The sequence below is a fragment of the Dermacentor silvarum genome, chromosome 10 (genome assembly GCF_013339745.2).
Source record: "Dermacentor silvarum isolate Dsil-2018 chromosome 10, BIME_Dsil_1.4, whole genome shotgun sequence".
NCBI lineage: Eukaryota > Metazoa > Arthropoda > Arachnida > Ixodida > Ixodidae > Dermacentor > Dermacentor silvarum.
The window spans coordinates 98,350,156-98,377,062 of NC_051163.1; the positions used below are offsets into that span (position 1 = coordinate 98,350,156).

General features: G+C 46.4%; 1 protein-coding gene across 1 annotated transcript; it reads left to right on the plus strand.

Moving 5' to 3' along the window:
• Window positions 1-3,136: 3,136 nt before the first annotated feature.
• LOC119466346 (protein aveugle-like) lies at window positions 3,137-25,139 on the plus strand. The gene is made up of 6 exons (XM_037726855.2): window positions 3,137-3,389; window positions 3,475-3,543; window positions 7,524-7,691; window positions 11,744-11,810; window positions 16,970-17,046; window positions 25,041-25,139. Exons 2-6 carry the CDS (start codon window positions 3,516-3,518, stop codon window positions 25,070-25,072), a joined length of 372 nt encoding a protein of 123 aa, XP_037582783.1. The 5' UTR covers window positions 3,137-3,389; window positions 3,475-3,515; the 3' UTR covers window positions 25,073-25,139.
• The last annotated feature ends 1,768 nt before the right edge of the window (window positions 25,140-26,907 follow it).

A 26,907-nucleotide genomic window follows, 5' to 3' on the forward strand; every position in this document is an offset into this window, starting at 1 on the left:
AGAGATCTCTCGCTGAAGTGTTCATATATAAATAATAACAACTAACAGCTAAACTAAGAACTACGCATAGGCAACTTATTTTTAACTGTAGCACTCATTGTGATCACAGTTACACGTTGACAATATCCAGTACGAGCACAGTACCGTTCGTACGCTACAAGTTTTTCATTGTAACTTCGCAGTTTTATTGTCGTACATTAAGCATAGGAGGCTCAAGCCCACCGGATCCGTTTATCTGAGTGGGCGTTCTCGCGGAGCGGGGCGAAGCCTCGAGCAGCGGCTGCGAAGTGGGGGAGCGTGACGTCAGCGGCCACCGCCAGCGCGCGGGCCTAGGATGGCGTCGCGTGATTAGAGAAACGGGAGCAGATGCGCGCCTTGTGTAAAAGGATGACGTCGCGTGGGAAACAAAACATGAAGACGCTGGCTCGCGCTCTCGGCTACTATGCCACATCGTTCTTCTTGTAGGTGGCGTCGTGAGTCTTCATACGCGGTAATTCGCATATCGTAAACAACCAGCGTAGTGGTTGCCGCATTGGAGCGCAGTCCTCCAATGCAAACTAAGGTGTCTCAGCCGAACACAAAGAATCTTCTTAAGGAAATCAAGGTGTCCCAACAGAACTCCAAAGACGGACCCGTGCTTACGCATTTATAACGAACCTGCGACAGATCATCCCAAATTTTATTTTAAGAAACAATACAGGCTAGATATACCTGGTGTTCAAAATTAAGCTTTATGGTTTTCTTAAAATTAGGCACTGGGAGGCACGTGGAGACCAGCTGCGCAAATAAGTTGTGTGGCCAGGGGGACACAAAGTGAGATAATTATCGCTGTCAGCAGCCGAATTAACCAAAATTGAATAATTAACTTTTTATTGACTGCAGTAAGTGTGTATGTTTGTATTCAAAAGTTAGAGGCAGTCGTGTTTCTACACAGTTTCACTTGGAAGAATTCTTCTAGTATGTCTATGCTCTGAGATATCGAACTCCAAATTTTAATTGTCGTTCGCATGATTACGCATGCAAGAGAGCGAGGATCGGCGCAAAGCTCCTCCCTGATGTGACGCGGCTGTTGGGTGCGGCGTTAAGTCTGACAACGCGGCGGAGGCATTGGCAAAGACAATAACTGCCCCCCATCCCCTCACGGCTGGCGAAAAAAAAAAAAAATATCGAGGAACCTCTAACCGCTGTCGTAACACGCCACCGCGCAGCCTGTAAAGATGGCGGCAGCTGCCATGCCGAGATAATGGCGCGAGCGGAGAAGCCAGAGGGCAGTGCGCGTGCGTAATGGTGACTAGACGACCGGGCATGGTCCTTGTTTGGGCTACGCAAATAAAGTGACTGCTGATTTCCAAGTATTGTAAGTTTTATTGAAATCAAAAGCAACAACTGCATCATCAACAGCAGAAACCTTTTTAGCTATGCTAACGAATATTTAATACTGCCGCTTTAAGTTTGGTGTTGTCATGCACAAATATCATGACGACACTTCACCCATCAAGATGTCAATGCCCTAAAAATGTTCGAAATGCCTCCCTTCCACAGCAACGCAAAGCATAAACCGCTCTCGCGTCGGACTCGATAACTCTGCGCAGTACGACAATTGAAATTTGGAGTCGGATGTCTCGGAGAACGAACACGCTAGAATAATTCTTCCGACTGATACTGTGTAGAAACACGACTGCCTCTAAGTTTTCAATACAAACATACCCACTTACTGCAGTCGACAAAAATAATTGTTCAATTTTAGTTAATTGGGCTGCTCACAGCGATAATTATCATCTCACTTTGTGCCCCCCTGGCCACATAACTTATTTGCACAGGTGGTCTTCGCGTGCCTCCCAGTGCCTAATTTTAAGAAAACCATAAAGCTTAGTTTTGAACACCCTGTATTATCAGGCACAGCCGCCAAGCACATGGCTGTATTGGGTAACGTCCTTTTCCTATAAGCTCGGAGAAACCGATACCTGGCTTCGCTATAGGGCTTCTTCCTCTTTGTGGGGTTTTACGTGACAAAACCAGTTCTGATTATGAGGCACGCCGTAGTGGACGACTCTGGATTAATTTTGACCCCCTGGGGTTCTTTAACGGGCACTACAACGCAAGCACACGGGCGTTTTTGCATTTCGCCTCCATCGAAATGCGGCCGCCACGGCCGGGATTCGATCGCGCGATCTCGTGCTCAGCAGCGCAACGCCTGAGCTGACTGAGGCACCACGGCGGGCTACAGGTGTTGCTCGAGCCGTATAAAACGCGGGTTTATGGTGAGCAGAAACGGTAAATTTCGGTAAATGAGAAAGCCTACTATCATCATCATTGACAGAAGCTGACCCCCCCCTCAGAAAAAACCTGGATCCGCCCCTGTGTGTATTATATATAAAATTTTCATAAAGATTGGTGATGTTTATTTTTTAAACGTATCGAAAAAGTTCTAAATTACGCTGTTTTTGCAATTGTGGCTTTCTTTATTTTATAACGAAATAAATACGTGGTGTAGTCCCATTTCTTTTTTTGTTTGCGAGAAACCTTTTGAAAATTTGTCACAAATATTTTTCAGCTTCATCGCCTTAGCTAAATTGCCCCCCCCCCCCCCCCCCCGCCCCCAATAAAAAGAAAAGAAAAAGAAACTGATTTCGGGGTCAGGCAGAGGCAGTTGATCAAAAGCCACTTTGGAAATTTTTCAAAAACATACTGTGAGTGACATAAGTTTAGCTTCCCGTGAGCCAATAGTACTAGTGGTGTAAATTTACCGAAAAAAATTGGCGGGGTACAATGCGTTAATTTTAGAGTGTTTCGAATCTGTAAAATCCACCTGTAGTGAAATAAGAATCATTTTCAAGACATCCGTGCAAATTTTCACAAAACGAAGGTTGATTCCTTCCTATAGAGACATTTTCGCACTTTATATAAATATTTCGCTTTATATAAATATATATATATATTTATATATTATGTAAATATATAGCCGGGACCACTGATCTCCAGATCAGTGGCCGGGACCCCGTTTCTATGCCCAACGCCTCCTAAATAGACTTTTAGGAGGCGTTGCTGTGCCCTGAACACCCTGCTGGCGCTTCGGTCACCATGTTTTAATATGTCGACTTGAGCCCTCTGTTTTCGTGCATGCCCTCATATGCCTCATAACCAGCACTTTTTTCCGCCTCGCAACAATATTTTACCAGCTCGAGTTGAATATATCCCGTACAAAGTGCGCGGCGAAAGGCGCAACCAAAGATTTAACTAAACTTCATGTTCAAAAATGGCGCTCTCGGCGTCAAAATAACGTGAACGCTCTCGTCTCCCGTCACAATAGCTTCGGCTCCCTTTTGTTTACAAGCTGACAGTCCTCGGCCGCTTGTTGCTGTGCCGCTGTTTCGTGAGTTTTCGTCACGGTAAGTGGGTCAAAATTTGAGCGCCGTCGTCGCCAGCGTGTGCGCTACCAGTTGTGCATAGCCAACCAGCTTGCCATTTTTGCAGCGAACCTCCATATGCTCAAGTAGCTTCCCCGGGAGGGAGTCATGGCGAAACATCGGCAGCCCGAGCCGAGTAAGTACGCGGTGTCGTTTGTGGTTGAAGGCGTGCAAGTGTTCTCGGCTGGAGAGAACCTGTTTAACTATAGAGGCTCTCTAGTTTTCTAAGCGATAAACTTGTTGTTGAGTTGGTTCTGCAAGTAGTTACCGCTTAGGGGGCATCGTAAAACTGGCCGAGCCGGCAATAATACACAAATTGTTGTGTTTGCTTGGATACGACGACTCGCGTACACCGATAACGTCACTCATTTCTGCTCTTCCTGAATATATACACCGCCCGGCTTAAGCAGCGTGATTAGGATCGATGTATTTCCAAGAGTCGGCCCAATTTATGTGTTTTTTGGGCTGTTTTCATCCTCTTCTGACCTACGTACGTGTGAACAGGTAGTGGTGACAACTTGTTATTTGTACTTCAAACAAAGCGCGATCTCTCGTTTTGCTTAGCGTGGAAACCGTAGAGGCCAGCAGTTGTTGCCGTATGTGGTACACCTCAATACTATTGGCTTGCTGTTCACTGAACTTTTTTCCACTAAAAGTTGGATTTCAGCAGCTTTTAAAGCATGACGCTGAGCTTCTTATCACTTTTCTTTTTTTTTTTTTTCAATTTTATTAATTGGAGACATGGCATGGAAAATTTCTTGACCAAGGCATTTCTCAAAGTGTGACGATTCTCTGAAAAATGCTTCAGAAACACTAGCTGACAACAGAACCCCGATTGCCCCCTCCCTTCTTTTCCCTCCACTACCTGTTTCACTCTCTCTCTTTACTTACTTACAGACTGAAATTTGGGCTTTTCACCGTGGCATCAGGTGAAACAAGCTTTCATCGAACCCTTCACTACTACAGACAAACCATCCAGTGAAAGGGTTCTTATTATTTTAGTAGACGCTGATAGGACTGCAGGACAGGAATTCAAGCTACAATCCACAGTAATTAGAGTGTAAGGTTCTTCATAGACAAGAGGCATACTTGTACAAAAAGGAAGCCAAGGGATTGGGTGGTGCAGTGCTATGCATAATATGGAAAGGCTCACAGTGTGTAGCAGTGGTGTAGGCAAAAAGAGCAGACGAGCACTGTCATTGTTCACTACTTTGATGGATGTTCATCTGCAAGAAACATGATAACTCCTAGTATTGGTATTGTGACTCACGGAAGCTCGCCTCACTGGTATTTGTTTTGATCGCAGCAACTATACCTGCAAGCTCATTTATGCACATCACGCCATAAGGATTGACATCTCATCTGCCTAAACCAGCACTAATGGCAGCGTTCATAACATTACATCCAGCAATTTGGTGGCATTATGCAGATTTCTGAAAGCGTTTCATGGCGTACGTTTTGAACACAAAGGGAGCAGCTGTTTACGCGGGACAACTGGGAAACCCACCGTGGTTGCTTAGTTGCTATGGTGTTGGGCTGCTAAGCACGAGGTCGCGAAATTGAATCCCACTTGAAAAAGCATTTAGTGTGTAAGTAATGGGTCCTATCCTTCAACTCATTTACCAGGTTTTTCACCTTGCTTGGTTAGTTTGGCAGCCACCCTACTGTCATTATTGTGGGGATCAGCAACTTGGCATGATGGATATTGACACAAAGGGCCAATAGAAGCAAAAGCGATGTCACTAGTTGAAATTAGTGAGACATACCGGAATCTTTGGCTGTTAAGTGACAAAGACTCTGTCTTGTTCTCTTAATTGTTATAGCAGTGACCATGATGACAACAGGAAGACAACAGTGTGCATGAATCATCACTGGACAGAAGTGTTCAGAGGAAAATGAAGACGAATGGGGTCAACAGTGGTAGAACAAGCAATGTCGCTGGAGGCAACATTTTGACGCATAGACTTGTCCTCGCTGCCGCAGAAGACAACTTCCTTTCAACAACCATTATTCAGTACCCTTACACTTGTTGGGATGACTGCACCATTGATCTATCGCTGAAGTCTCACCTTTTGATATCCCCCGTTTTAGCACTTGGCGACAAATTACAAAAAGCAACCTGTCACATATGCGCCACCTTGCCCTTGCATAGGTGTTCCTGTTAGCCCAAAATTCCGGCTTCTATTTAAGAGGAAAGTGGCTCAGAAAAACAAGACTCAAGGCTCGTTACTTTCCGTGCTTAGTAAAATAATCATGCTGCTGACCATCTGCACAAACATAATTCAATTTTCGCAATATTTTCAGCGTTGAGTTCAGTTTGCGGCCACAGTGTCTGTGTTTTGATGGTTTCGATAATGAGAGAGCTGATTTATCCAAGATTTTAGTACCCAATGAGGAGTCTGAGCTGGAAAAATCTGGAGCTGGTCATTAGATTGCCCTGCACAACCCAGATGTAGCTGTATATGTCATCAGCTTCATCATTATCAGCCTATTTTTATGTCCACTGCAGGACGAAGGCCTTTCCCAGCGATCTCCAATTACCCCTGTCTTGTGCTAGCTGATTCCAACTTCCACTAGCGAATTTCTCAATTTCATCACCCCGCCTAGTTTTCTGCTCTCCTTGACCGCACTTCTTTTCCTTTGGCACACATTCTGCAACTCTAATAGTCCACCTGCCTATGCCTGCCCTATGCATTACATGGCTGCCCAGCTCCATTTTTATTGCAATAGCAATTATATGGACACTCAAAAGCAGATTTCTGCCGTCGGCGTCGCCGTCGCCGTGAGGTTCCGTATGACGTCAATGGAGATGCAATCGTCGCCGCGCGCCGAACGCTGTATGTGCGAGTGAAAGGGCGCGAGGGACGCGCGCTTTCACGGGTGAACGCACGGCGGAGAACAAACGCGCGTTCTGCTCTGTGCTCCCTTAAGGGCTGCAGAAGTAGGCGTCTCTTTCCTCCTCTACAATCACCATATATGTAGAGCAAACGTGCCTTCTTCCGACGCACGAAAGGCCGTGGGGGGGAGGGGGAGGGAAGGGAGGCGACGTTTAGCTGCGGCACCAAGTGCGTATTTATATCAGAGGCTCCGGCAACAGTCACCAACGCCGCACGCATTTTGAGCGAACGCGGGCAAAACGCCGACGGCGTCGACAACAGTTCTGCGTGTTGCCGGTGCTGCTGCATGTCCAAGTTTATACAGCTGATAAAGCTGCTGTCATTACTCCGTATAGCTCTCTTCAAATTTGCTATCGCAATTGATGCTTCACCTTTCAGGTGAAACTGCGACAACTTTTTTTTTTCTTTAAATGTCAATTAGAATATCGGCTATCCCCGTTTGCTCTCTGATCCGCACTGCGTTTTCCTGTCTCTTAACATTACGCCTAACATTTTTCGTTCCATTGCTATTTGTTGCAGTTCTTGCTCTCGAGCGTCCTTGTTAACCTCGTTTTCTGACCCATATGTTAGCACCAGTAGAATTCAATTGTATGTTTTCCTTTTTAACGACAGTGGTAAGCTTCCAGTCAAGATTTGGTAATGCCTGCCGTATGCACTCCAACCCATTTTTATTTTTCAGTAAATTTCCTTCTCATGATCAGGGTCCCCTGTGAGTAATTGACCTAGATAAAAGTACTGCTGCATAGACTGTAGAGACAGTAAACGTAAAGATCATTAAGTAGGTGTGTCATGTTTGCTTACCTAATCAAGTTCTCTGTAAATTCGCCAGCTGTAGTAAGTTTTGCTATGGAGAATTCCTATACCTTGGGAGGCTTTTCCATCTGCTGTCCTCCTGGTAAGCTCAGATGGTAGGGCAACTGCTCTATATAAGCAGTTCTCCTGTGTTCCATTCATGGCTCAGAACAAATTTTTGTGCAACTTTATAATTTTTGCATCATAGAGAACCAGCTCACCATCATGAGATTCTTTTGCCTTACCAACTCAGCCAGCTTACTGTTTTTTTTTTTTTTTTATAATGGCTTGCTTTTTAAGGACGCTGAAATCTGTTGCCTTGTAGAATTCTTCAACCCAGTGGATGGCGATACCTTTACTTATAAGCCATAGGATGACGTGACACTGCCTCACATGCTGATGCCTTCTGTCTCGTTCACTTTCCCAGCGGCGCCACCCTCACCGGCAACAGTAGAAAAGGAGGCTCAGCGGAAGCGGACTCGGCCTCTGCCCGTCTTTTTCTGGGAGACCGTGCACGTTATGAAGTGGATGAAACGTGTCTGCATCAACCATTATACCTCATACTCAACGCTCTTCCTTGATCATGAGATTACAGGTGGGCTTCTTTTTTCTTTTCTTCTTCCTTTTGACCACACAAGCACAACAAAAAAAAAGAGAAAGAATACATGATAGAGAGGGGGATGTAACGAGCCATGCTATTAAATACAGTAGAACCCCGCTGTTACGTTTTTCACGGGACCGTAAAAAAAAAAAACGTAAGAGCCAGGAAACGTAAGAGCCGAGAAATGGGAAAAATTGAAAAATGAGAGCAGTGGTGCTTGGCACACAATTTTATTTCAGTGCTAGCGCTTGAAAAAATCGTGAAGCGTTGCCTGGCGCATTTTCTCACGCCCCAGCAGCACGAGGCGTTTTTCGAGAAGCTGCAGTGCCGTGTGGCACTCGACATCGTCGCTTGAGCTCACGTACCTTCTGAGCAAATCTAGTGCCGTTACGGCCGACGAGGAGGTTGGATCCAGCAGCTGCTCCTTTTCCCCCTCCTCCTCCTCAACTTCGTCTTCACTGCTGCACACATCGGCACACTCGGCCACGATTTCGTCCACAGATAAAACCTCGGAGGTGACAACGGCGTCATCAATAGAAACGTAATCACTGTACGCGATTCCATCACCAACAGTTTGCATCGCTGTGCAGAGTTCGTCGCAGTCTGCGAAGGCTTCATCTCCAACGGCTTCTTCGGTGCCGTCTACACGCGCGCTGAAGCACTTCGCGAAGCAGTGCTGAACCGTACTTGCAGTGACAGCGCTCCACGCCGAAGCTAAATAGTGCATGGCATCTATGATTGTGATGCCTGTCGGCTGTTTGCCACGCTCCACATTGGCCAGAGATTGCTTTACAATGCATTTCCGGTAGAAGTGCTTTACGTTTTTGATTATGCCAGCGTCCAAGGGCTGAAGGTGGCTTGTGGTGTTGGCGGGCAGAAAAACCACCTTGATATTTCGTAGCGACTTGGTCTGTTTCGGATGCGCGGAGCAGTTGTCTAGAAAAAGAATTACTTTCCTGTCCTGGCAGCCCATCTTCGAGTCCATATAAGACAAAAACTCTTCAAAAAGCGAGCATGTCATCCAGGCCTTGCTATTGTTCCTGTAGTGGCAGGGCAGGTGGCGAATATTCTTGAAGCAGCGTGGGTTCCGAAATTTGCCGATAACCCAGGGTTTCATCAGTTCGGAGCCATCTGAGTTGCAGCACAGCAGCACTGTTAAGCGTTCCTTGCTGCATTTTCCTCCGTGGCAAGCCTCACCTTTTAGGCTCAGTGTCTTGGATGGCTGCACTTTGAAGAAAAGGCCTGCTTCATCGGCATTGAAGATATCCCTGGGTGCGTAGCCGCTGATAACGGACGCCACGGTCTCTTTCCAGGCGTCAACGGTTGCTGTGTCGACGCTAGCAGCCTCTCCATTGACCGTCCGGTAGCATATTCCATGCCTCTTCTTGAATTGGTCGATCCATCCGTTTGACGCAGAAAACTGTCAATGCCCAGCTTGTCGGCAATCTCAATTGCTTTTTCTCGCAAGATGGTGCCGTCAAAGTTGACTCCTGCGGCCCTCGCTTGTTTAAACCACTTGAATACGGCTTCATCAAGCGGCGTGTGCTCCGCACCCCGGGCTTGCTTGCATCCGCCGGCAAAGTTTCTGGCGTTTTCTTCAATTTCGCTCCTTCTTGCAACAATGGTATTGAGAGTTGAAGGCGTTAGTCCTAGTTCCTTCGCTAAACACACCCTCTTCCGCGTCGGATTTTCTTCCACAGTGCGGAGGATATTCAGCTTCTCTTGCAGCGAAAATGCTTTTCGTTTTCTTGATGCCATCCTGGTGGTAGACTATGCTTCCACGGCAGTCAAACAAAGACGGCGCAGACTGGAGCCAAAAACTTGTTTCTGCACGTCCGTGCGGCCTGAACCGAAGGAGATGAGCGACGGAGCAAGGGAGCCACTACACACAGTCAGCCACGTTGATAAGCAGGAGCGTTTGGCGCAGCGGCAGGCAGACAACTTGGAGCGTCGGAGTTATAATGTCGAAGCGGAAGAACGACGTTAGCACAACCACCTCATGCGACGACTCGCAACACAAAGGCTGCGCGAGATAACTGCGGGAAGCAAGGACGGACCACTTGGACGCGATGACGATGAGTCCACGCCAACGCGACAGCTCTCTGGGCATCAGAAACGAATCTCGAAGGCCCTGCTTTTATATGCGTGCGCCGAAACAAATTTTAATGCTAAAAACTCGCCACCTATAAATAGTAAATACTGATCTCGAAGGCCATAATTTTGCTGGCGGGAGCCGGAAACGTAATGGGCGTCGCCCATTGTGCGGCTAATCCTACAGTCAAGTCAAGCTACGTGAAAAGTCAATATGGCCGTCGGCACTAGCCGTTTAGAGTGTCGATTCGCGACGTAACATGCGGGAACGTTCCCACACTTGCGACGTAACAGCGGGGTTCCTAATGCATTGGGTTCTATGGGAGCTGTGCCGGGACCGGCCGAAAACGACGTAACAGCCAGGAAAACGCAGCACCCAGGAACGTAACAGCGGGGTTCTACTGTATTGTGAAAATAATTTTAACACAGTATTACTGAAAACGAAGTTGGTCGCAGTTAATGTTGTGGACTTGCTGAGTGACGGGCTGCACATTTTTCTCTATTGGTGTTTTCACGAAAGCGGCATTATCGATGAATTCTGCATGCACGTATGTGTTGCCTATCAGCTCTTGGGACAAACTGATGGGGGTGAGCCACCACTGTCTGTCGCAAGCCACATGATCAAGCCTTCGGTTATTTAATGCTCACAGTGTAAATCACTTAACATTCAGTATTTTTGTCACCAAAGCGTTACCCACCATGGTGGCTTAGCAGCCATGGTGTTGTGCTGCTAAGCACGAGATCGCGGGATCAAATCCCAGGCACAGCGGCTGCATTTTGATGGGGGCGAAATGCAGAGACGCCCGTGTCCCAGGCATTGGGGGAACGTTAAAGATCCCCAGGTGGTCAAAATCAATCTGGAGTCTCCCATTACAGCGGGCCTCATAGTCAAACTGTGGTTTTGACACATAACACCCCAAGATTCATTCATTCACCACAGCATGATGTCAGTTAAACTCATATACTTTGATGCACTCTGTTCTCATGTGATAGTAAATGGTGATGTCTGTTTATTAAGTGAAGCATGGACAATAGTTGCCAGACAGCCTTGTAAAGGCAGCCTATAAAATAAAAGAAAAATTGGGGACAGATGGGTGGGAGAGATCGGTCTGCCTGCAGTCAGCACGTTCCTCATGTAACCTTGTTTGTCAGATTTCGGAGCCCTCAGTGTCATTATTATCTCTGTTCAGGGTCTCTCTGTGCAGGTTATAAAGCAGGGGCTGTCTCAGTGGAATGTAGGATGCAGTGACCATATTGTATACCTAATAAACGTGGTTGAAGGCACAATGACTGACATGACAGTGCAGCAAGGCAGACAGTGCAAACCCTTTCAGCTCATGATTACTGCTGCTATGCATGCTTTCCTTCATTATACACTGCAAATAGTGTGCCTCTGCGCATGAGCTGGGATCAGGCGATTCATGCAAACATTGTGCCGTGCAAACTTGTCACGTAAAAAGTGTAAAGGATGTCTTTTACTCGGAGAGCTGTGCCTCTCTATAACCTGTAGACCTGCAAACTTGACATCAGAATGCTGCAAGAAATGCAAACAAAATTGAAAAGCCTTGGAGGACCAGATTGTCGAAACCAGGGCTTGGATTAAGCACATAGGAAAGAGCGACACACACTGCTCTTTCCTCTGTGCTTTTTTCCAAGTATGGATCCTCCATAATCTTAACTGTGCTACACGAGCTAGCCCAAGTTTCTACCTTATTCATTAGTTTGCCTAAGAGTTCACATTGGTCACAGCAAGAAATATTAGAATGACAGAATGCATTCTTTAGTTGTAAAGACAGGGCTTAGACAGGAATAGGCATAGGCATAGCGACAGTGAATCGGGAAAGGGCCAGACAAACTTGTTAGCAAAAATCATGAACCAGCTATCAAGTAGTGTGGCTTTTGCAGATACTAAACTGCGCACACATGTGCTTAGACTGTCTGCCCTTGCATTGCAGGCAGATCACTGGTACGACTGAACGATGTCAGCCTTGAAAAGATGGGTATCAAGGATGCCAATCATCGGTAAGCACGTTGTATCTGTTTTTGTTACTCTAGTGGTCCACAAGACGCTGGAGTGTGTGCAGGTCTCTGATGCTTTTGAATAGTACAGTCGAACCCACTTATAACAATATTCAAGTGCCATGAAATTTCCATTGTTATAACCTAGTTGCATGAAAAAAATCAGAATTGGGATTGCAGAGCTGTTGTGAGAAAACTGTAATAGCGGGGAGGCCAGTGCCTCTCCTCACCACCTTCCTCCATCCCGCTGCTGATCGCGTGTAACAAGTCACGGCTGTCGGTGTGCAAGAATGGCACTGCTATAGTAAAACCTCATTAATTCGGATTTCACGGGACCAAAAAAATGTCCGAATTAACCGAATGTCGAATTACCAAGGGTATCAAGAAAACAATAAACAAATGCTTTCTACGTCAACACGCTATTATTTACTGAATGAATCAGCAGAATCTCGTTTCTATTTTGCACAAAAGCAGCGTGGACACTGTACTTCTCGTCATCTCCTGACTGATTATCTCGCAGCGCTGAAGGCCTCGCGACGCCTTTCATAGCGCGGCCGCGGCGCGCGTCTTCATCTGAGACACGTTTTTGACTACTGCATGCACATCCCAATTATTTTTTTCGGCAGTGTCGCCAGGTCGCCGCCCATCGCGATGTAGACGGTGCTCTCAATCCTCGACAGCTTTGTGCTGAGTCAAACCGAAACTACCGTTTACCGCAACTGCAGCCGCTGTCAACGCAATCATGGAAGGCGACCTTTCGGTTCTGAAGGCGCACAGCCGATGCGTGCACCGAGTCAAAACGAAACTACCGTTTGCCGCTGTCGACGGTTGACAATGCAGAGAAGAATGGAAAACAGCGCGCGGTGGCGTGCAACGCCGCAAACGTCTTTTTTTCTTTTCAAGGAGTTCGCATTCCATTCCCTTTCAGCACGGTCACCCAGTAGCCAGAGTTCATCGTTATAACCGATACTGCGGCATGGGGGCATTGTAGTTAACGGATTGTTTCACCATAGAAAACATACAAAAGCTGACGGTGCAGCAGCTTCTCATTATTATAACCGATATATTGTTAAAACCGGTATCGTTATAAATGGTTTCGACTGTATTTTACAGGTTTCTTTCTCGAGGCTTTAAATGTCCTACAGATTCTGCTGTCTTTAAAACGAGGTGATGTGTCTGTTTAGCCTATCAAGCACCCAGACCTGTAATTCAAGTCCAGTGGAAATAAAGGAAAGAAAGCAAGGCTGCTTTCTTTCCTTTAGTTCTTTCCTTTAAAGAAAGCAAGCAAACCATGCTAGCTTTATTGGGTGACTGTCCAAGGTTGTTCAACTTGTCTCTGTATCTGAATAAATGGCAAGTGTTAAAGAAGCATGCAGTGATGAGATTTAGTGCCAGTATACCTTTTTCATTTTCCACACGTGGCTGGAAATGTTTTGGAAGGGTGCCGGGGCTTTCTCCAGTTGATTGGTGTACCTGCCCCATCTTCTTCTTTCGGGGGTTTTACGTGCCAAAACCAGTTCTGATTAGGAGGTACGCTGTAGTGGAGGGCTCCGGATTAATTTTGACCACCTGGGGTTCGGGGTTCTTTAACATGCACTACAACGCAAGCACACGGGCGGTTTAGCATTTCGCCTCCATTGAAATGCGGCCGCCGTGGCCGGGATTCGATCCCGCGATCTCGTGCTCAGCAGCGCAACGCCTTAGCTGACTAAGCCACCCCGGCGGGTTGCCTGCCCCCATGTTGAGTGTGCGTCGGTTGTGCATTTCATAGATCCAAATAGTTATTCATGAATTCTCTGGTAGCAGCATGTCGTTAGTGGCCATGTAGCAGTGCTACAAGTGCACTTGCTAAAAGTCACTAAATTTGCCCATCTGACTCCTTTATTACTAAGTAATTCAGTGGTCTCCCTTTACATATGCGATTAGAAATTATATTTTCTTTTAGATAACAAAGTAAGCCTGGGCGTCACCCGTGGTCTTGGTCAAAAAGAAAGATGGTAGCTTGCGCTTCTGCATCGATTACCGCAAATTAAACCAGGTCATGAAGAAAGACATCCACCCCTGCCACACATAGACGACTCGCTGGACAGGCTGCGGCATGCGCATTATTTTTCATCAGTGGACCTACGAAGCGGGTATTGGCAGATAAAGGTTGATGAGAGAAATCGTGAGAAGACTGCCTTCGTGACCCCCGCCGGTCTTTACGAATTTAAGGTACTTCCTTTCGGTTTGTGCTCAGCGCCAGCCACTTTTCACCGTCTAATGGACACTGTACTATCAGGCCTGAAATAGCAAACGTGCTTGGTCTATCTCGACGACATCATAGTGTTCTCGGCTACATTCGAGGAGCACTTAAGCTGGTTACTCACTGTTCTTCAAGCCATACGCTCGGCTGGCCTGATGTTAAAGCCCGAGAAATGTCATTTTGGCTTCAGTGAACTGTGCTTCCTTGGCCACATCGTCAATCACGAGGGTGTACGACCTGACCCAGCCAAAATAGATGCTGTGGCAAAGTTCCCCACACCGCCCGACAAAAAGGCAGTGAGGCGCTTGTTGGGGCTGTGCACCTATTACTGCCGGTTTATTGAGAACTTCTCATGTATTTCTGCACTGTTAACCCACCTTAAGCGATACGATGTTCCCTTTCTGTGGGGTGAAAATGAGCAAGTAGCATTTAGCAGACTACGCCAACGCCTGAAAACACCTCCAGTTCTTGCACACTTCGACCAGGAAGCTCCTACAGCACTTCACACCGATGCAAGCAATGTTGGTCTGGCTACCGTACTGGTGCAGTGGCAAGACGGTTCTGAAAAAGTAATTGCCTATGCCAGCCAAACTCTCTCTCGTGCAGAGGAAAACTACTCGACTACCGAAAAGGAATGCCTTGCCGTGGTGTGGGCGGTTATCGAATTTCGCCCGTATTTGTACGGCCATTCGTTCAAGGTTCTCAGCGATCATCATTCTCTTTGTTGGCAGACTAACTTGAAAAACCCATCTGGCTGTCTGGCGCGCCGGAGTCGAGTTCAGGAGTTCGACATGACAATAATTTGCAAATCAGGGAAGAGGCACACCGACGCCGACTGCCTCTCGCGGTCACCCGTCGAGCCTGCAGGTACCGATGACATGGACGCTGCATTTTTGGGAGTGGTCGACGCCGTCACCATTTCACAGGAGCAGTGCCATGACCCAGAGCTGCTCCCACTCGTTAATTTCTTGGAAGGCCGAAGTAAAGATGTCTCGCGACTCTATGCCAGGGGACTGCCGTCGTTGTCTGCGGAACGATGTTCTCTATCAGATTAACTTTTCTGCCAGCGGCTGCATGTACCTGCTTGTCGTACCAGCATCACTTCGAAAAGAAGTACTAAAAGCATGCCACGATGAAGCCACCTCAGGTCATCTAGGCTACACAAGAACATTATCCTGACTCCGATGCAAGTACTATTGGCCAAAGCTGCCCGCTGCTGTGAAACATCACGTACAAACATTTGCCGACTGCCAAAGACACAAAGCACCTCCCGGCAAGCCTGCAGGTCTCTTACATCCAGTCGAGGTACCAGGACAGCCTTTCACCCAAGTTGGTATGGATTTCCTGAGCCCATTTCCATTTTCTACAGCCAGCAACAGATGGATTATTGTCGCCATCGATTACCTGACGCACTATACTAAGACTAAAGCTATGCAGCGGGGCGTAGCAGCCGAAGCAGCTCATTTTTTCATCCAAAACGTCGTCCTTAGGCACGGTGCCCCAACAGTAGTCATCACAGACAGGGGAACTGCCTTCACTGCAGAACTTCTTGACTTGGTTCTCAGACTCAGTGGTACAAGTCACCGGAAAACAACTGCATATCATCCCCAGACCAACTGACTAATCGAGTGCCTTAATAAGACCCTCGCAGACATGCTGTGCATGTGCGTCGACGTGAAACATAAGAACTGGGATTGGAGTTCCCCTTACGTAACCTTCGCATACAATACCGCTCGACAAGAAACTACTCGAATTACACCGTTTAGCTTAGTCCACGGTCGCGAAGCCACAATGACATTGGATGCCATGTTGCCGCACGAGTGTGACAACATACCTACCGACGTTGACAAAGTTACTCAGCGCGCTGAAGAAGCCAGACAGCTTGTCCGCATACGTATCCGCCATCAGCAAGACCAAGATGCAAAATGGTACGATCTTCGACACAGGTCCGTTCTCTACACTCCTGGTGACAAAGCATGGGTTTGGATACCCATACGCCGTCGCGTTACCCGCCGTGGTTGCTCAGTGGCTATGGTGTTGGGCTGCTGAGCACGAGGTCGCGGGATCGAATCCCGGCCACTGCGGCCGCATTTCGATGGGGGCGAAATCCGAAAACACCCGTGTACTTAACACCCGTGTACTTAGATTTAGGTGCACGTTAAAGAACCCCAGGTGGTCCAAATTTCCGGAGTCCCCCACTACGGTGTGCCTCATAATCAGATTGGGGTTTTGGCTCGTAAAACCCCATAATTAAATTTTTTTTTATACGCTGTCGTGGACTTTCCGAAAAACTGCTAAGACAGTACTTTGGCCAAACAGAGTGATCCGACGCCTGAGTGACGTGAGCTACGAGGTCGTTCCTGACAGTAACAATAGCTCCAGTCACCACAAGCACTTACCCTAAATGGTGCATGTGGTGCGGATGAAGCCGTACCTGTCGAACTAACTTTCATTCGTTTTGTTGTTAGTTGGTTTTTGTTTTCTTACTATGTCCCTTTGTACACCACCCTCATATGCTTAAGTTGCGCGTGTACTCCGATGAAGAAGAGGACAATGCGGGTATCAAGGCGCTGGGAAGAAGAAGTCGCGGTAGCACTCAGTATTAAAAAGGCGACCTGCTGCTGTTCCTCTTGATCAGTGCTCTGTGACCTCTGTTTTTGACATTGCGACAACATGATTAATCGCATACTTTACTTTTTCAGGAGACTAATCATTCTATTGGTTGCCTGCAAGTTAGGACAGCACAGTATTAGTAGCATTTTTCATAGCGAGAAATGTTTTTTGTTTTTCCACTAATGGAAAAATATGCTGTCCCAATCGATAATTGCTCAGTGTGTGATGAATTGTAAACATAGGAAGGAAAAAAATTACTGCTTTGTACTAACGTGCACTGCTTTTATTCTCTTCTTGCTTTCAGGGATGAACTGTACCGTGAAATTCTGAAGCTCAAGCTGAAAAGCAACATTTTGGAAATGAGGGACCTTGAAAGCAAAGGTAGATGATGTTATAGTAGTTTCTTTCTTTTACTTGTTAATGCAGCACATTCGCTACTGCTTGTTGCTGGAAATAAGCTTACATATTGAATGTGGCGGCAAAGCGGTCAGTTTTGTTAAGGGCACTTGGTAGGCCAACTTCACGGCAAGTTTCACTGCACCGTCGCTGCTGCCAAGAATTCCAATAGTAGTAGTTCTCGGTGGGCTAAAGGCAGCTTTGGCAAGAAGCATGTTGTGTTTGTACCTTGACAAACACGCGCAGCCCTCGAGATGAGAAGGCATGGAGGTGAGAATAAAAGGATTCTAAAATAAAACTAAGCAAAATAAAAGGCACATATAACCCGCACCCAACTTCTTCCTAAAATTCGGGGGTAAAATCAACAGTGCAATTCTTGTCGGAGTTCCCCTCAGTGTCGCTTTGAAGCCAAGTACAGCGGGATATCGACGAGGACGAATTTTGTCATGGCTCTGGCATATTGAACACTCGAAGCTGGCTGACCGATATTCATGTAGTGTATTTATTTTAATATAAAGTCAGGTTTTTTTTTCCAGAATCCTTAGCCGTGAAGTCACCCCCTGCTTTATATGCAAAACTGATAGCTCCAGTTACTGTTTCAATATGGCAGCAGCAACACGAAATTTCTGGCAACACAGATCTTGGGCACATATAACCCGCACCAAGATCAGAAATATGTAACAGTAAATGAATGGTGCAAGTTATATGTGAATTTGGCCTTGAGGTGGGACGTAACGGCAGTGCATGTTTTGCCTTAGTTGTACACAGTGTGCCGCGTGCTGCCATAAAGGCACATTATCAGGGAAAATTTTCATGTAACCCACACGGATTATTCAAATTACTCTACGGGCTTCCGATTATTCGATATTTCGGGCAGTCCCAGCCGAGTCTGAATAATCTGTAGGCTACCGTATAGCGCCTTATACTAGTGTGGATACCTAAGTTTTGTTTTTTGGGGTGCCCCAACTGCATCCTTGCCTTAAAGTTGTGACCACCTTACAATCGAATAAATACGGTAACTTGTTCATAATGAACTGAACGTTGTATATTTCAGACTCGGGGTGTCCGCTCCCAGTGCCATAAAGCCTCTAGCATGCCTCACATACAGTGTTCATAGGATATATTACTGCTCTTATTTTTTTTTCCCTGCTTTTTCTGTCCAAGCATGCATGTGAGAATGCTCAGAGGTGTGCCAGGAAAGTATCAAAGATGTGTCACAGCGACATCCTAATGAGTCCTATCAACATCCTACAATCGAATCTCATTAATTCGAACACGCTTAATTCGAACTGCCGGTTTATTCGAACTGACGCAGTGGTCCCGTCAAAGTTATGTGTATTTCAATAAACGAAAACGCTCGGTAATTCGAACACAAAAGCATTTGCGACGGTTACTTCGAACATACCGCAGACTGACAATGCTCCCAGCAGCGCGCCGAATAACGCGGCGGCGCCTCCGACCGGCATTACTCGACACCGCCATAGAGCAAAAGCTTAGGAGAGACCCCTTAATGCAGCGGCGGAGGCCCAGTCCGGCCAACGAAACTGCCCACGCCGGCAAACGCTCGCTTCCCGATAATGACACACAACGAAACTTCAGGGAGCGGGTTAAGCTGGTCGGACCCACGCCGGCAAACACTCGCTTCCCGATAACGGCAGAAAACGAAACTTCAGGGAGTGGGCTAATCTGCGCCGGCCGGCTGTACCGGCGGCGGGCGCGCATGGAGACAGTCGAAGGGGAGGGAGCTGCGAGAGAGCTGGGAAAGAGGGCGAGGGGTGCCACCGAAGCGGCGGAGTTGCCGAGGCCAAATCTGCTTCCCTGCCGCTTTCCTCCCTCACCTTCGACGGCCTCCGCGCGCGCCCGCCCGTCGCCATTCAGCGCCGTTCTCTCCTTGAAGTAGTTTCGTTTGCTGCCGTGATCGGGAACCGAGCGTTGGCCGGCGTGGGCGGTTGCGCGCCGCGATATTTCACGACTCGCACTGTTCGTTCATCGTGCTATGGTGCCACCGAAGCGGCGGAGTTGCCGAGGCCAAATCTGCTTCCCTGCCGCTTTCCTCCCTCACCTTCGACGGCCTCCGCGCGCGCCTCGCCCCGTCGCCATTCAGCGCCGTTCTCTCCTTGAAGTAGTTTCGTTTGCTGCCGTGATCGGGAACCGAGCGTTGGCCGGCGTGGGCGGTTGCGCGCCGCGATATTTCACGACTCGCACTGTTCGTTCATCGTGCTATGGTGCTCGAATACGTCAAAAATATGTCCTTTCTTTAATTTGAACAAATTTCCGGGCCCCTTCGAGTTCGAATTATCGAGATTCAATTGTATCATATTGAATTTTTCCCGGCCCACAATGGGGCCCAAATAAGAAAAATGACATTCAAGTCCATGACGTCACACTAGCCCTGATGTTTCGGCACATACTTTATTAAGCTGAACTGACACCTTTGTATCCTCTTCTAATAATCCACTTATTACCCTGAAATTCAAGAAAATTGAGTTTTGAAAGAATATTTAATCAGACTAAACTGATTTAGTGTTTCTCTTTATAGTGCCCCTTTAAGGTTCCTTAACTTGGTCAGTTTTGCACAGCACAGCCATTAGCATGTCATAGTAGGCTCGCTGCTGCCATCCGGGTGTACTGTGATGAATCGCTTATCTTGCTCCCAGTTCCTATGAGGAAATGATTGCATAAACTAAAAAGAACACTGAACTATATTTCGTTTCTCTGTGTGCGCTCTCATGGAAATCTTACACCTGCTCCAAACACAACAGTAGGTGCTCCAAAAGTATATTTGGCCTGCTCCAATGGCTGCTCCAAAACACTGAAGGGCATTCCCACCACTAAGCAGAGGTTTTACACCAATTAATGGAATACATCTTCATTTACACAATGCACTTGCTCCTTAGTCACCATGTTCCACTAGTTTACTGTTTGGACAAAAAAAGAGTTGGCATACCGTTAGCAGTCTTGGTTTGGTACTCTAAGATTTTGGAGTCATGATCATTACATTATGAGATAGAGCAGGGTTCATTTAGGTAAGTTTCTTTGTTATTTTCAGGCTTACTATGGTATATTAAATATAGAAGCTTCAGTCTCAGTTTTCTGCGTCTGACGATCATTGATTCCCAACAAAGTTTGTCTTTCAATGCCATGCAACTCCTTCCGTACCACCCTAAGACAAACCTGGCAGCTCAGTTTTGTATTTTTGCTCTAGAGCAGTTATGAGTAAGTTCAGCAGGATCCCACCAAAGTTGTCTGAATGCAAGTTGTAGCAAGTTACAAGAATATAGTGAAGTAAATCCAAAATGTTCCTTGCTGATTTCAGCATGTAACGAATATATGCTTGTACGCAGCAACAAATAACAAGAATAATGAAGTTATTTCCATGTCGCATCAACTTAGTTATGACAAGGCTTGGCTGACTGGGAAAAGCCAGTGACTCCTGTGACACCCAGTGGACTCCTGTGACACCCAGTGGTCCTGGTAACTTTGAGAGGCTTGACTTCTGGTTCCTGCACTTGCAGTAGTGCTATGCACTTGTGTCAATGTGTTGACGACATATGTTGTGCAGTGCTGCCAGTCCAACCAGATAGTTATGTTGGAGTAACGCTAAAGAGAAGCACTAAGTCAGTTTGCACTTAGAACATATTATTTTAAAAGTCTATGTTTATATTAATCTTCTGACAGGAGGTTGATTACTAGAGGAGGAAATGAAGGTTGAACTTTACATTTACGTTTCTCGAGTTTCGTCCTGCTACATCAACATCACACCATGGATGACTTTCTCGCTATGAAGCCGTTGTAGTGCATTAAAAGTTGTCTAATGTTGCTAAGTTCATTTGGCTCCTATAGCATAGAATATAATTGATCTTTAGTGGTGAAGAAAAACATGGTTTCCGGCAGACACCCTCAAATTTTATGTGTTGAGCTGGTGTGGTAACTTCAAAGTGTGGCCGCCATTCGTCTTTTGTTTGTGGGTCTTCTGTATCTCGTTAAGCCTCCTCTTAGTGTAACAGTGGCTCTTTAGGTATTGTTGAAGGGAAATTTACCACTGAAACAGGTCAGCTTATTTCACTATTTAGTATACCTTTAACCCTTTCGCAACTGAGCACTCTCTGCAAAAATGACCCAAATATACCGATTGTTTTTATCCATACAAAAAAACATATGCGCAATGAAAGAGCACAAAAAAGCTAAAACTGTTTATTTCAGGTGAATGCGTTGAAAAAAAAAGATATCCTGAAAAGTTAAATAAACTGAAAGCTTGCTTAGTGCAGTACTAACAAAAATTTTAATGCGGAGCTTCAAAATTCAAAGGTTAGCTGGAAAGGTGTGTGCTTTGCACCGAACTAAAGCGATACTGGCACTCCGATGAATGCCCATATCACTTTGCTTTGACCATTCTAATTGTCAGCCTCCGTGTGGTTCACTTCAAAGCGTTCACAGCGCCATGCTGCAGTTCTAGCACCAGGTCCTGGTTTCCTTTCGAGTGCTTGTCTTCCAATCACCTGAGGATCCTTTTGAGCACATGAAGCATCTCCTTGTCGGCACTTGACTTTTAGCAGTTGGCGGAATGTACTTGGGAAGTGGCGAGCGACAAGCCATGACATAAGTGTCTGAGAATTTGCATCCTGTCTGCAAAGTTGACGCCGAGAGTTATCGTCTGTGAGAGCGTCTAAGAGATGACAGTGTCATTTTGGAAAGCAGCCTGTACAAAAGATTTGCTGCTCTGTTGTGTCACCTGTCATGCAACATCTAAAGAAACACATGGAGGGAAGCTCAGCCAACGTATGCGCGGTGATGCCGAACTTGTGTTTGCAGGTTTCAGTTTGGATGGGTCCAGCTCGTCCTCTGTAAGAGCGTTACAAATTTCTACGACGAGCCTGGCTCATCCTTGGTAGGGAAAGGGTTAACACAACGGCATGGATTTGCATTCGGCTAAATCATTGATACCGGCAGCAGTACCGGTGATAGAGTTGTAGGAAATGGAGTGATGCACTCAGTCCCCATTCATCTATAAAATATATATTCAGAATGTGTAGACCACTCAAAGAAAGCTCAAGTTAGTTGCCAACTGTAGACCATCAGTGGGAAACATGGCAATCAAGTGCAAGGCACTCACAGGTTGTCAAATAACCCTCTCCCCTTGCCTAGACATTCATGTACAGTCGAGTCCCGCTACAATGAAATTCACGGGACATGCAAAAAATTTCGTTGTGGCGGAACTTCATTGGCGAGAAATTGGTATGTATATACATGCGCCAAATGGCAAAGCCGCGAACGAAACGAAGCCATTGTCCGGGAAATGTTCGCGATGGCATGGGGGCAAAGGTTGAGACGTACCGAAGGCAGTCGATAAAGTGTCAGCTTCACGAGAGAATGCATTTCGCGCCGCTGTTACAGCATTTTTCGCACATTGCGGCCGACGCCTAACCCAACGCCCGTGCCCGGCCGATCGCAAAACACTCATTTTGCTGCACATGCACCGTCGCAATGAAGTGATTTGAATTATCACAATTTCACTGCATGTTTATGACAAAGTCGGCAAGCTTGGAAAGCTTGCGCTTACCGGCAGTTTTATTTCCAGAAGTCGATCAGCCTGGATTTCTTACGCTTCATGGCAAGCAAAGCCGTTACACGAGTCTCACAGTTTGTTGAAAGAGCCATGGCAATGTTATTGTCGTGGGCTCTGATAACGTTTAAGACAAGGTCAAAAGGATTCAATATTTTCAAAGCAGTCACCAAAGTCGGTGTGTCTAGCGGGTTGTCATTTTCCCCAGACGACGAGACGTTGGCATCATGTTGACAAAAGTGGCTGCGGTGTGGCCGCCGTATTTTGAAAGCAATCTGCGCCGTGCACAAAGTGCGTGCCTGGGCGGGCCTTGTCTTCAAAGCGATCTGCGATGTAGGCAAAGTGCAACTAGTGCCGGTAGGGTCGTGTGCGCTGTGCTTTCGACGTTTAGTTCGCGTTGAAACGGGAGACGGCACGGAGGTCAATTCGCTCGCTGCTATTGCCCCGCCTCCTCACTCCAGCGTGTTGAAACCGAGTTTCCGCGGTCAAGCAAGATGTTTTCATGTTTAGCTGTGCGCGCGTGACACCGTGCTTAGTAATTTAGTTTGTGCAGTCTCGCGCAGGCGCATGACGACCACGCGTGGCTATGAATTGCAGTGGCATAAATCGGTACTTTGAACTTGATTTCGTTTGCGAAAACCTTGTTCAAACTGATATACGAACGTCACAGCTTTGGAAGGGCCTTCTAATTTGACTACTCGGCAGTTCCAACTTCAATTCAGTCCCAGTTTCGTTCTCGAAAAGTTTGTAGAAGCAGAATCACCGAATAAAACGCCTTCATTATGGAGAGACTTTTTTTGTATTACTTTCTATGGGCATCTGATGGGGAATCGTAAAATCTTCGTTGTGGCGGAAATTTCGTTGTAGCGGCATTCGTTGTTGGGGGATTCGACTGTAGAGCAGTAGTGCTTGTGGTGGGAGTAGTTCTCATGGAGAGGGCTGGAAATGTTTTGTCAATAAATTCTGCATTTATATAGGAGCGCATGTAGTTGGCATTTCCAGTTTCACATTGCATTCGGAAGCTTTTAGGAGTTGCTTATTATGGCTCTGGCTGTTAGGCTGGGCATGTGTGCAGAGCAAGCTTTTACTGCCTTTTGCTAAAACCTTTGGTAACCTTACCTAAAGGCTTCTAAACCTTACCCAAAGACACTACCCAAAGGCTTCTCCCTCCTTCTGCAGTGGGCATATTCCTTTGGCTGAAGTTCCTTTGTGCTAGAAGGCTGTTAAACCTTTAACTCACAAGCTCTGTTGTGAAAAATATCATGAAACTTCTCATTCTTTTTAGCTTTATTATCTGTATTGTTTATTCCTTGTATTCAATGGATGCCTTGGGTAAAACATCAAGGAAGAGTTTTTATCAATGTACAGTATCCGTTATACATAACCCAAACACTTCTTTAATGCACTGTTTCACTTCTTCTGCAGAGTGTGCTGAAGAATTCTGGTTTGGGGGACTCGAATGTGCTAGCCTAATGTGTCTTGCTTACAGCATTCAGTCTTTGTTCGTTACAGCCTGTGTTTATTAAATCTGAGCTTATACAGATGTGTCTTCATTGTTCGGTTAAATACCTGCTGTGTTGGCTCAGTGGTCATGGCTTTGTGCTGTTGAGCACAAGATCGCGGGTTCGATTCCCAGTGACAGCAGCCGCTTTCTGTGGGATACGGAATGCAAAAGCACTCATGTATTGTGCTTCAAGTGCATGTCTAAAAACCTCAGGTGATCAGAATTGAAATGGAGGCCTCCACTGCGCAGTGGAGGCCTCCATCGGAAAGCCGCTGTACAGTTTCTGGATGTTAAATCCCACAGTTTAACTTACTTTGTTTAGATTGAGTCGGACAGCAGCTGTGCATACAGGTTTGCAATAATATTCTTTTTGTTTATGGCAACAAATGCAACCTACAGAATGACGTGTGGGTGCCCAAAGCCAGCAGTTGTCAGTGAAACGAGCCGATTAGACGATGCCAACAGTATTGTTGTATATGTGTACAGGGATGAATGAGTACAGGATGAGTATTGTACGAGTACAGCTCAAGCTTGAGGGTCGAAGAATTGAGGAACTTTGAAGGGTCAGAATAATTTTGGGGCTCTCAAACTGCAGCATCCCTCACAAGCTTGGTGGTATAGCTTCTAAGTGTTAAAAGACAGTGAACCTAATCGGAAAAGTGTCTTGCACACTGAAAGTCATTATTGTGAATTCACAACTAATAAAAAAATTTCATGATTTCTGCACCTTCTTAGCAGCACATAGAAAATGAAGGCCCTATAAGAAAGAGCCGTCAAAGAGCCGTGCTGCTAATGCTGCACGTTGTGTTAAATCAATTAGCAACCTGGTGCTTGCTTGCCTGTCTGTACCTAATATAGCCGTGGGACCCACTTGCACACTCTAATTTATTTTTTGATGTTGCTTTCTTGCAGGCACTGAGTTTTCGACTGTAGGAATGAGCTGAACACACATTCTGAAGACACATACTGAAGACTCTTACTCAGGTTCATTATAAATGCTATTTCATGAGACTCTGTGGCTTCATTGTCATACGTAGGTCATACATTGCCACCAGGAAGCCATCTAAAATTGGGATGATGTGTGAGATGCACAGATGGATGTGGACACAAGAAGCAACAATAGACACACCACTCTTACTTTCAACAACCGGTGTCTGTTGCTATGTGTCTTAGTTTTGAGCTACAGTTCATCCTCACTCAAAATGACTGATCAACAACCAGACACGGTGGCATAGCCATGGGGTGGCACAGCGGGCAAAATAGGGGCGTGTGTTACAATTGAGAGCACTGCATCTTTAATTTCTGTCCATGAAAATCAGATGCACGTTACAATAGATGATGTGTTTTAATTGAGCAAATACAGTAATGGAAGCACTTCAAAGCCAGTGTCACTTGTAGCATGACTTCATGGTTTTAAGCATGGTGTGAAGCTGTGTCATTGTAATGTGAGCTGGCAATTGAATGGTATCACAAATCCCTTGTGGGCCAAGATTTGGACTATGTCATACAACACCAACCGGCTTGTGGGGTACCAAGCCAGTGCAGTTTTACCAAGGACAAGTTTGTGCAAGACTGTTAAATGTGAATCATGCACAAGCAGTGACCTATTGCAGTAGCAGTATACAGTATACCGCACAAAGAGCAATGGAACGAAAAATATTAGGCCTAACGTTAAGAGACATGAAGAGAGCGGTGTGGATAAGAGAGCAAATGGGGATAACCGATATTCTAGTTGACATTAAGCGGAAAAAGTCGAGCTGGGCAGGCCATGTAATGCGTAGAATGGATAACTGGTGGACCATTAGAGTTACAGAATGGATACCAAGAAAAGGGAAGCGCAGTCGAGGATGGCAGAAAACTAGGTGGAGTGATGAAGTTAGGAAATTCACAGGCGCAAGTTGGAATCAGCTAGCGCAAGACAGGGGTAATTGGAGATCGCAGAAAGAGGCCTTCGTCCTGCAGTGGACATAGATATAGGCTGATAATGATGATGATGCAGTAGAACCTCGTTGATATGTTTTGGAAAAAAAATGCAAGAAAGAAACGTACTAACCAGGAAAACGTATGATTGCAAGTCACGAAAAAATTGACAGACTCAACTGTAGTTGACATCTACGAAAAGCGAAGCGTTGTGTGAATCATTGCTGCACGAGATGTCGGCGCAAACCGAGCTAGTGGGGCTTGAGCAGCCCTGAGACCCGCGTTGTCCTTTTTATGGCTTCAGCAAGCTTACCTTTGCACTCCTCAAATTTGGCCTGCGTCAGCAGCTTCTTCAAGTGGAGCATTTTGGCAGGAAGTTTTGACATGCACACTCAGCACAAACCATCGCGGCACGAGATGCGAATGTGCGCCAAGCTGGTAGGGCCTTAGCATCCCGAGACGCAAATTGTCGTTTTCCAATTGCGTAATGTTTTAAGACGGCGACAGGAAATATAAACAAAATTGAACTCGTGGACATCACGATGCTGCCAGAGCAATACATGACGCTCCCTTTGCGCTACCTGCAGTAGGGAACGGTGGTGCATTTGAGTTATTGCCTATTAAAAGTGTGCGGTACGCTACCAACGGCACTACAGCCCATGCATTGTGAAACAGATAAGTGAAGATGCTTGCCACAATAGGATTGCTGGCGTTAGCTGGGAATGTGGTGTGCGATGACCCGAGAGGAGATTTGCTGGTACCGGAATAAGAAACTTAGTGCGCTCCAACTTTTTCACGTGAGATGGGCAGGCGAGTATTGCAGGGAAGCTGCTGCGACGAGTGGCTGCTGTTCTCAATC